Here is an 11,685-nt window from a genome sequence, read left to right as displayed (position 1 = left end):
ATTAGAAATAGTATTTTTTTAAATTTAAAATATTTTTTATTTAAAATTATTTTTATTATTATTTTGATATGCTAATTTAAAAATAATTTTAAAAAAATAAAAAAATAATTTTAATATATTTTAAAAAATAATTACTACGACAACCTTAATCACCCTATCATGTCTGACTGGTTCAATCCTAATGCCATCTGTGCATGATAATTAGAGTTGTAATTAATCCAAGAATTCTTTGACAAAATTGAAGGAGTGGATTAGTGGAGGGTGGCCAAGCAAATAGTCTCTCGCAAACTGCAACTTGATGTTCATGTGCGATTGAGCGCACTAGCGAGTTAGCATTTGGTCCACGGGACGAGAGGTTTTTTATCGGTATGTTTGAAAGGTGGTTGAGGATATTTTTTTAAAATTATTTTTAATATTAATATAAAAAAATTATTAAAAAAATGTTAATTTAAAATTAAAAAATGAGATTTTTTTTAATTTTTTAAAAATATAAAAATAAATATAAGACAAGTACGGCAAGCAGCTTTATCACGCATGACCTTTCATTTGTTTCAAATTAAAAATTCTGTTTGTCAATGAGGATGTGTTCGTTTCGTCAATGTTAACGATATTGCGATAGTGATTTGGGACTGCACGGGAAGCAAGGCTGGCGGAGTACCTGGCATACTAACGGTGTTAACCAATAATTTCAACTTTCCATCAAATGGAAAAGAAGAAGAAAAAAACTCATGAGAATTGTTGCACAAATGGATATTTTTATTCAAGTTTTTTCTTCTAGTGAGTGGAGTTATTTCAATTTATTTAATATTCTTTTATTCTCGAAATGTAATTCTATAAAATAATTTTATAAGTGTAAACATATTACATGTTTTTCCTTTTGATTCCATCATATAAAATGATAGAAAAGAATTAAAAATAAAAACAATGCATGAGAAAAGCTCAAATTGTCTTCATCCTTTCTATATTATATTGTCTCGTGTCTTTTATTTTGAAACAACATTTGAACGTTACCTTAAAAACAGGGGCTGGTGCTCTTTAGTCTGGTGGTCGTGTGGGTTTCTGGGCTGTAATTTCGTTACATGAATAGCTCAAATTGATCCGAGGGACCGGAATGAATAAATAAAAATCAAAGTGATGCTCTACCAAACTGGCATGATTCTCATGTTTTAGAGAGGCAAATGGGCGTGCGCTTCGACCGGAGATGAACAAATCAAAACCAGAAAACTAAACCGAACTTCCATAACTTGATTCGTCTGTTTTCAAATTATTTGATTGAAAACTCGATAAATTAAAATAATTAAAAAGCTAAGTAAAACAAACTACGGAAGTTCTTTTTTCTCCCTTGCAATTCATGTTCTCGTAAAATAATTGAAAAATAAATTGAAAACTGAAAAACCAAATTGAATATCTTGGTTTTCAGAATTCGGTTTTCCAATAACTTCATGAGTAAACCCAAAACGGATTGCTATTTGGTCCCCCTATCTTCGACAATCGTTTTATCTCAAGGTATTGTAAAATATTTCCAGCATATAAGAAATAAATAGTTTATGCAGGATGAATAATCTTGGCCCTCTAGAAGAAAATTTTATAGTCTTAGCCCCGCCTAAAATAAATTCCCGACTCTGCCACTACTTTCAAGTTCATTTTACTAGTTGAATTCTGCTTTGACTTTGACTGGCATCTTAGGTAAAGCCCACTTCTAATCTCCCTGCAAGAAGTACTCTATTCATATCCCATAACATACCTTACCAGCTCATAACCCTATAGCTACTGTTGCCATAAATAAAAAAATAAATATTTACAGGTCAGATCCAACTAGGAAATGTTTTAGAACAACTAGTGGCTAATTACGTGTTTGACATTGTTGTAATTTGATATTATGGTAGTTTATAATTTTTATGTAGAAATATGGTGTGCTGATTAATTAAAAAAATAAATAATTAAATACTTTCAATTTTTTAGTTGAGGCAAAGAGTAAATTGCGTCACATAAATAAAAGAGTTTAAATGAGTCGGATCTCTTCTAACGTCGAGTCATTTGAGAATTGATACCTCAATTAAAAAAGCTCGGAATTCACCTTCCACAATTAAATTTTGTGAGGTTCCATCCATTGATTAACAAATTTGACACTCTAGCTCTTACCTGGACATGACGTCCCAGATGGATATAAATGGAGGGTCAATTGTAGATATAATAGATAGTAAAGGGACTCAATACACATGTATTATCGAAGGCTGTTTGAGTTTGATTCATTGTTTTCTATCACCATTTTTTTTCAAGTTTTTTCTTCTAATCATGTAGGAGCTGGCTCTACTTCAAAGGCTCACGAGGAGGGAAATAATCCCTTGGAACTCCCTGGTAATGTGCATCTGTGTGTTTGCTAGTGCGGATTAGAGGAAAAATGAACGAGGAGAGTGGGAGGGATGGAGTTCATTGAAGCCTTTCAGTTGGGATATATTGACCTTTATCTCTCGTTTCTTTGTTAGCAAAGCAATTAGATTGAATACAAATTTAGTAAGAAATGATTTTTAATTTCAAGGATATAATTAAAATATTTTCAGATTTTAGGATTAAGATGTAAAATTAGGTTTAAGCGTGCCCTTAACTCTCTACCCGGCTCCCCCGTCCTTCATGACCCAAAAAAAGAAAAACCTTAAAAGAAGGAGAGTAGCAGCAGCGAGCAAACCTCGTCAGCTGACCACACTAATATGGGAATTTTTTAGCACATTCCTGCAGAAAATGTTGCCATAGATAGTTTTGAATTTTGACTTTGCTTAAATATACAGAAAGGAAAGGACCCCACAACTGAAACTTGACACATCAATGCTATGCAGGCTGCCAGGCTCATCCAGGAGACTTCAAAGTCGTCTTCAAATAATAGCCATAATGTCAGCAGCTGCTATTTGCCAACAAACCTTGCCGGACAATTATTGTATGCGTTGAGCCAGATAAGGATGGACAAGAAGCTTCGAAGTAGGTGGTGAACACTGAAATACTAAGAAGAAACCATATTCTTAGACATTAATATTCTTCCCGTGAAAAGAACGCCCCCGGATTCAGCAGGACGCCATTGACATTTTATCCAAGAACACGCTAGTTGGTTTTGACCTTTAAACTATCACCAAGATTCTCAGATACGAAGTTTATAATTTGAGCCCTACAAAGTGTGGTGGACAAGAATTTATGAGACCAAATTAAAACCTTACATTTCATGAATATATTAAAATCCTTTTTGTTCCTGATCAGGATTTATACATGTGTGACCTTCATCCTAAGATTGTGAGCCCAAATTTCTTTACCATACAAGGAAAAAATTGTAATTTGAATATCCCTTGTTTGTTTGGGAACGCGGTGCAAACCGCGTTCTCAAAAAATTTTATTTTTTTTTTGCAAAAAATTAAAATTTTTTTGTATGTTTTAGATCGTTTTGACGTGCTAATCTCAAAAATGATTTTTAAAAAAATAAAAAAAAATCATTTTGATACATTTTAACACGAAAAGTTATTTGAAAAGAAACAACAATTACATTCTCAAACACCCAATGAGGCAACAACATCTTAAAGCTTCCTATTTAAATTGGTTTTGTATTTTTAGGAGGTAAGGAAAAGCTTATAAATTGAACGTTTCATCAGTCTCCATCCCCATGGAAACTTTTTCAAGCTTGGTGTCCATGTTCAGATTGCACATCTCAAAGAGAAAATGCAAACTGAGACTCTTCTAAGAAAAGTAACCCTCGATGGCACAATCACGAGCAAATTCATGAAAAATCTGAGGTCACAACCCACTTGCGATCACCAGAAAATGAAATGCTGCAACTCGTTCATTTTTGGGTATCCAAAACAGCACTTCTTTTCGCTTTCCTCAAGCGCGGTTTGAAAACATGACATGAGCTAAGCACAATAGCAAGCTTGCATTAAGTTAACAGACTCCATAACACTTTATACACAACAATACTTGTCTTTTCATGACATTGAGTACAGTATAATGTTCAAATGGTACTAAATAAAATATACACAACGGACCTAGCTAGATCATGTTTTACATCTTGAAAGCGTTGTATCACTGTAATAGTTTTAAAAGATGGAACTATCTGTGGTGCACCTGAGCCACGAAAGAATGAGGACGAGCACGTGTGTAAGCATACAAGCTACTGCAAGTAGCTATACATGGATCTTAATGATATGTCAGCGGTCTGAAAACACTTTTTACCTAACAAAACTGTGCCGAGGCTAGGCAGAGTCAGATACTCAGGTAGGTGACTCGGCCAGAAGTAGGGTATGCCACCAGCCACATGCTACATTTTTAGGGACACAGCCATCAATGGTAACTTGAGAAGGAACATTGCGGTCAATCACATCACCCAAGCCAAGCTGTTTCACATTAACAAAATCATACGTCCTTAAATTGGCAGACATAAACATTGGAACATAATGATGCGAACCTGAATTCCATATCAATTATAGTGCATGGTAAACATTATAAACAACAACGGAGGCTTATTTAGCTTGATATGAATCACAGAAATGAATGTATTCCAATGTCATTCCAGATGCTCGCAAATTAGATGATTGATTGGGATTAAGTATAAGTACCTGGCCATACTTGTTCCAGCCCCAACAGAACACTTTTCCATCCTCTTCGAGAAACAAAAGCAGAGAGTCAGGCTTCATAGTTATGTAGTATACACATCCAACGTAATTCTAAGAACATGCATATGGGTCACAAGTCTAAAAAGTATTGTAATAGTACTTAACAGAATGGTGAATATATACTTATTAAATAGTTGTATTTAACACATATTTGCGCTATCTTTTACATACATCAATGATTGCAACATCTCATTCACCACTAAACAATCTTTTAACTGGTCTGGTTCCTGATCAGTTATTTATTATGCTAAAAACCTATGTTTTACATTGGCTATATGTTTATCCCTTTCAAAGTGGTCCTTTTATTTCTCCATGCAGTCATCACATTTACGTTTTTAGGATTTAGATAAGCATTCACATTTTTGTTTCACCCAACCAAAACATTAAATGTCAGTCTGTTGCCAACACCAAACAGGGAGATGAGGAGGCCTAAAAATAGCCACAAACCTGAAATTATAGTACTGTGGCGAGCCCCACAAGAAATAGTTTTTGCATGTATATTTTCCAAGCTCGGAGCTTCCAAGAGTCTGGGAAGAGTCTGATTTAAAATTCAATAAATTGTAAAGTTAACCACAGAACATTCTTCAAGATAAAAACATTGGCTAACATAGTAGCTATGTTTGAGGTGTCAGTAGTCAGTGACAATGATGATGATTAAGATATAGTGCAGTACCAGTGCTTAGATCTTTCAGTGCCCAAATGAAATTTCGAAACTCTAGAATCTACACACCCCAGTATTATATTGGCGATGAAGAATAATTAATAACCTTTTCTTTTTAAGCAACACATTTTTCCGTAATTTGTTGATGAAATGCTAAATGCAATCGAATTAGTCTTCCTTTGAGATCTTATTATATGCACACCGTCTTTATCATATCCAAAAATCAGTATTTCCATTTACTATCCTGCAGTCAAGGGAAAGAGGAAACTTGAGCAACCCAGTTATAATTTGTAATGTACCTCTGCTTGGTCACCACCAGTTCCCAACTGTCCAAACTGGTTCCCACCAAATGTGTAGACATCACCATCAGCAGAAACACAGACTGTATGCCATAGCCCTGCGGCAACTCCCTCTATCCTAATTCCCAGCAAGGAAGATACACAAGTAGGGCTTAACTCATCATCTGTGCTTCCTTGACCACACTTGAAAAAACAATATAACAACAGATTTTATTCCTTTAACCATGATAAGCCAAAGCACGCAGCAATAAAATTAATCACAAGAAAAATATAAGTATATAAGCATTAGAAAGAGAAAGAGTAAATAGATAATCCCTTGTTCGAGTGGACCTCATTTTCAACATCTACATTTCTTTTTCTCCACCGTTATCTACATTACCTACATGTCAATACTGAAGAATGGTAATGCTGGAAACTGTCACCCCCAGATTAAACTTTTGAACTGCTAGTTTAAGAAGAAAAGCATGGTTTAACAAAAAATGCTCCAGGAACCTTTAGTTACACAATCTTGAAGGCACAACCAATGAACTTCAGAATCTAGAAACCGAATGGGCAGAAACACTATAGGATTTAATAATTCAAGATTGGGGAAAACAGTTGGCAATTTAAATCCACTGCAACTTTGCAATCAACTACACTATCAAGAAATGAATAATTATATCCACCATAAACATGTACCTTCATTGCTTCAAGACATGAATTCTTTACTTGTAATTGAGGGGATACTTTCAAGTTTGATTTGCAACCAATGTGCAAGAACTAAAACTTATACAAAGCACGAAGGTTCTGAAAGCATAATAGCTTAAACTATAGCAAGTAAACATGGATGAATGGTAATAAATAATGTAAGGATTGACAATTTTATTGCAGTAAAATTGGCGTAGAATTCACTCAAATACTTCCATGATGATTCTTAAAGTCTGACGATTTTTATAATGTGAGGACTTCAAAGAAGAAACTGCTGAAAACAGTGAACCTTAAAGTCTGATGATTTTATTATCGTAAGGACTTCAAAGAAAAATCTGCTGAAAGTAGTGAACCTCCTAGATATTCAAAGGTGCATCACTGATGATGAAATTTTGAGTTATTCTCGAAATAGAAAAGTTTAATCGGATGTGCATCCACTCTTTCCTTTAGTGGTGCTATTTCATAAGTATGGCAACTTCACAAAATGTTTCTGCAGTTGCTCATAAGGGGCGTGTCCCACGCAAGGAAGAGATTGCATCATAAGCAGTAATAACAAATGTAGGCCAATTCTCATGGCATCAAAATCACTTTTTACTGGCCAAGATGTTAGAAAGTAAGTCATCCAAATGAGGTTCGACAGTCAAGAAACAGACCCAACATTTAATATTCGAGTGGTTAAAACAGATGCATAAGAGTTCAACCAATCAGGACTTAATCCACAAGAGTTCACCTAATCGAGACTTGCACAAACAAAAGACAAGCAACTAATGATTTGTGTTTTTTCAAAATATTATTTACTGATGCTATTTCTTTGCAAGAACCAAATTCAAATAAACAGTCAGATCAAGTCCATATTCGCTGAAACACATAGCTAAGTAACGTATGAATAATGAAAAATACATTTTTCAAATAAAAAAGCACGGAACAGGTCACACAACAAAAAAAATTTACTTTCAGAAAATAGAAAACCCCAGGAGAGACTCATTGACTGCCAAGCATCTACCAGACCAAAGTACCTGTCCATAAAGTCCCCAGCCAAAAGTAAGTAATGCTCCAGCATCTGTAATAAGTTTGATGCCAAAAGTATCAATTAATACACGTGAAGGTCATAAAACACACAATAAAAAGGAAAACAACAAAGGGAAAACAGGTATGCATTGATCATGCGGTCAACTCATGCCGTGGCCAGAATTCAAAACTTGCAGTCTAGGTCATAAATCTTGTTGTTGCACATCCAGATACAAGTAAACCAACTGCAGGGCTCAAATGCTCCTAAAGCATGTTGCTTGTTCATTGCATAACAGATTCAACATAGCAGTACGATCATCAAAAAAGAACATCATCATTCAATCGTACCTGTAATTACTGCACTGTGTCGACCTCCACAAGCGATCCCTTTAACATAAGTTCCAGGAACTCTAAAACCCTGTCCCTCTGAAGTCATGCCCCCTCGAGAAAGCACTGCATCTCTCTCTTTTCCATAAGAAGAGTCAATGCAAGGTATGGGATGAGGAGAGGACACCATCCGTATTCGGGAGCCCAAACCAAGCTGCCCTTCGCCACCATAGCCCCAACCCCACACCTGTCCTATATCTGAAACTTCAGGAAAATTAGGATACATCAAATGTCTTGCTTAGTTTCTTTACATAAAATATCTTCCATGGCTTCAGGCTTCATACTGCCTATAATTTTGTTACCATGATTTCCTTGAATAGAGAACTACACATGAAAATACTGAGTCAGCACAGCACCATCCCAGGTGAGGACTTACCTGACAATGTTAAAGTGTGGCGCCCGCCAGCAGAAACAGTGACAATCCTCACTCCAGGGTTAAGTGTTACTAGGCATGGGAAAGCTGAGGGTGTTTCATCTCCAGTGGATGAGCTTTCAGCTGCTTGTTTTGCTGATGATATTCTCCGCCTCTTTGTACTTTCATCTTTACTTCCTCTACCATCAAGTCCAGACAAAGTTCCACTTCCACCACTGGACCTCGGACCTTGAGAGCGAGGGCTGCCTGCAAATGATCACCATTCACACATTAGCCTACTAAGAGTAAATTACTTGGTGCACTGTGTTTGAAAAGGTAGCCATATGGAAAGTACCTTGCTCTGTAAAAAAAAGATTCTGCCTTTCAAACACATCCTTCTCCATTCCTCCCGCCCCTGATGGATCACTAAAGACTTTCCCTGAGGGAATACATTCTTTCCATCCCCATGTATAGACTTCTCCATTGCCTGTACTTGAGAAGTCAAAAAAAGCTTAGTCATTTTAGGCAACGTAATATGATGCATAATGAATTATTTATCAAAGCAAGACTTCAACAGTGCCCTAGCGTACAGTTATTTACCTGTAGCTGCTACACAATGTGCCCAGCCAGCTGCAGCTTTTACAATGGAAGCCTCTGTTGGGAGAGGGAAAGCCTCGGGAGTTTCCTTAAACAAGAAAAAGAAAAAAAAACCTTGTTTGTCAGTTCTAAAACATGTAAAATTAATCAACACATACGGAATGAAGTTGAAGTGTTTTATGGTGCAGCACTACCCCATGCTTCCCGGATGTGACATAGCTTTGACCTAGATCATCTGTTGAACCCCATGTAATGAGCTTTCCAGACTCTGATTAAACAACAACCATGAGTAAAAACACTACTATTTTCTAAATCAATTGAATGGAATGAAATGATGCTTATATTAGTTTCGAAGGGAAGCAAGAAAAAGTAAAAGTTTATGCGCATCCATAAATCGTATTATAAGCATTATCTCAAGCTTCGATTAAGAGGAAAGCAAGAAGGGGCCAAACAGAAATGAAAGGTGCTTCAAATGACAATTGAATGCAAATTACAGCAAGAAAACAATTCTAGCGTCTAATCATAGTCAAAATGTTGACATAAGAAAGGGGGCAAACAAAAAGATGGCTTGCATCCAAGAAAAGCTAATTTTCCTTTCTTTAATGTGAAAAGTGAATACTGTTGCATTGAAAACTGAAATTAAAAAGAAAATTGATCCCCTGAAATTAAATGTCAGAAGCAACTTAATTTAAACTTGAAATTGTCTAAAAAGCAAATTGAGACAAAATTAAATAATAGAAATGCAAAAATGAGGATTTGGACCGATCAAAGTAAAAAACCTCACTTGAATACCTTCATTATTCCCATTTTAGCCCAGTTAAGCTCGTCACCAGTACCAAAGTAGAATAAAAACAAACGAAAAAAACAAAATCCTCACTTTCTCTCCCTTTCCCACATTTTCTCGGCAACCAAACAGAATGAAAATCAAATGTACTGGAAAACCCTCCATTTTTCCATCATAACCCAAGTTAATGCCATTCCCGTATATGACCTCTGAACCACCCAAGAAAAAAAATAAAGAAAATTGAAAGAGATTTAAAAGAAAAATCACCAGAAATGGCCATGGCAAAACCGCAACCGCCGCCACAGACGTCCTTCCAAGCGTACACAGTAGACCTAACAGCAAGGGGAGACAAAATCGGTGACCTTTGTGGCAAAGCACCAGGTAAATATCCCCACATATACACCAATTTCTCATTATGCACATCCATGTTCACCACCCCCTCTTCCTTTCGCTCCCCATTCATTGTTTATTATATTTTTATATGTAGAAGGAAATGAAAGATATATCAATACTCGCGGAAAATTTTATTGGAAATTGTTTTTTCCAATACTCGCTACTGTTTTTCCTTTTAGTTTTTCTTATTTTTTATTTATTTTGGGACGAAATTTTGGGGTTTTGTGCGTGTTTTTTTTGGCAAGTAATGGAGAGTGTAGAAATGGTGGCAATAAAAGGGGCGTATCATTTTCAAGAAAATAGAAGGTGCCACCTAGGATGCTCGCGTGGGTTCAATGAACACGTGGCTATATATGAGCCGCTAGATTAATCAGTTAATTCTAGCCAGGAGTTCTCAGAAGTTTCTGGAAAGTCGGGCCTCTTAATTGAAAAAAACATACTAAGAGATGGCGTGAAGTAGTTGTTAACGTGTGACACGTGCTTGCTGCCTATGAGGAGTCAAACCTTACACGGGTCGGGTTACTAGTGATGGGTGTTTGGAAAAGGGCATGCCATGTCATTTGTCGGGAGAGAAAAGGAAAAGGCAGATTAAAAAAATACTATTTTATACAAGAATTGTTATCATTTTCTTTTGGTGATTGTATATATCTTTATTTTCTTTTTGTGTTTATCTATCTTTTATGTAATTGTTTTTTACATCGTTAAACGGCAAAAGGTTACATGTAATTCCATTAGTTTCATGAAAATTTTAAAGAATAAATTATTAAAATAATTTTTTTTATATCTTTTAATTATTTTGATGTTAAGAATAATTTTTAAAAATAAAAAAATTATTTTAATATATTTTCAAATAAAAAAATATTATAATTTTTTAAATGAAATCATTTCCATCCATGCTGTTTATAGATTCCTGTGTAGTTAATTAGAGGGGGAAAGCATAACATTATACATGGGATGGAAAAAAGAAGAAGAAGAAGAAGAAGAAGAAGCTAAGTTCAGCATTGACACGTGTAATGGTGAACATTCGTGTAGTTTCTTTACAGAAGAGAGGTGCGTGTCTTGTCTCATCAATTCTATTTCCAAGTGCACTACATATTCGAGTTTTTTTACTCTCAAACATAAACACGGAATAAAAAACAAGAAGAGCTGGAAGAATTACAGGAATTTCCAACAACATGAGGCCGACATTTCCCAGACAAGCAAATGGACCCATCACCGAGCTTATAATATCACAAGCTTGACGACCTTGTCGAATGATTGTAACCCAGCAGTTGAGAGAGCGGGACATCAACCACCGACATGTGTTCGTGTGTTCCCTTGCGTTGGTATGTTTGAGCTTGCTTTAATTAGGTGTTAAAAAGTGGTTTACTTTTTACTTTTCCATTAATTTTTTATTTTAATTCAGACGAAAGTTGTGATTTTTTTTCTTCACTAAGCTGTCAATGCATCAATTCGAACGGTGTTCCTTAAATACACTTTACCAACAAAACCCAGAAAAGGAAAGCATTGCATGCTTTGGTGTTGAACAATTGTTGTCTGCATGCGAGACTATTACACCTACTCGACACAGCACGTAGGAGATCAACCACCTAATTCGTGGGATTCGTTCAATTCCATAACTGACCTTTGTCTTCCAACTATCACTTTCTAAACATATAAAATTTAATTGGTAAAGTTTTAAGTTTGTTTTTCATTTGAGTTTTTTCAGGGCCATTTAAGACTTTCATAATCGTTAATTTTAAGACCCGTAAGATTAGTTGAGATGCATACAAGCTAATTCAGATAGTCATATTAATAAAAAAAATAATAACATATGTGAAGCATACGTTTATAGGGGGGGCGCATCTGATTCCGGATTAAATTGATAT

The 11,685-nt window shown here is 35.5% G+C and overlaps 1 protein-coding gene across 5 annotated transcripts; it reads right to left on the bottom strand.

Moving 5' to 3' along the window:
• Positions 1–3,913: 3,913 nt before the first annotated feature.
• Positions 3,914–10,231, bottom strand: LOC7459331 (ultraviolet-B receptor UVR8). 5 transcript variants are annotated; one of them, XM_024606304.2, is made up of 12 exons: positions 9,692–10,073; positions 8,835–8,908; positions 8,644–8,728; positions 8,399–8,530; positions 8,068–8,310; positions 7,653–7,895; positions 7,313–7,356; positions 5,610–5,792; positions 5,097–5,187; positions 4,593–4,636; positions 4,210–4,370; positions 3,914–4,101 (listed from the first exon to the last, which is right to left on the bottom strand). In XM_024606304.2, exons 1-11 carry the CDS (start codon positions 9,885–9,887, stop codon positions 4,248–4,250), a joined length of 1,458 nt encoding a protein of 485 aa, XP_024462072.1. In that variant the 5' UTR covers positions 9,888–10,073; the 3' UTR covers positions 3,914–4,101; positions 4,210–4,247. The 5 variants fall into 5 exon arrangements, with proteins under 5 accessions (XP_024462072.1, XP_024462071.1, XP_024462073.1 ...); XM_024606303.2 differs by having other exon boundaries at positions 3,914–4,370; positions 9,692–10,072; XM_024606305.2 differs by having other exon boundaries at positions 3,914–4,370; positions 7,653–7,889; positions 9,692–10,071.
• Between the last annotated feature and the right edge of the window lie 1,454 nt (positions 10,232–11,685).

Source organism: Populus trichocarpa, chromosome 8 (assembly GCF_000002775.5).
Source record: "Populus trichocarpa isolate Nisqually-1 chromosome 8, P.trichocarpa_v4.1, whole genome shotgun sequence".
NCBI lineage: Eukaryota > Viridiplantae > Streptophyta > Magnoliopsida > Malpighiales > Salicaceae > Populus > Populus trichocarpa.
The sequence above is the reverse complement of the archived record's forward strand: the minus strand, read 5'-3'. Positions and strand labels throughout refer to the sequence as shown.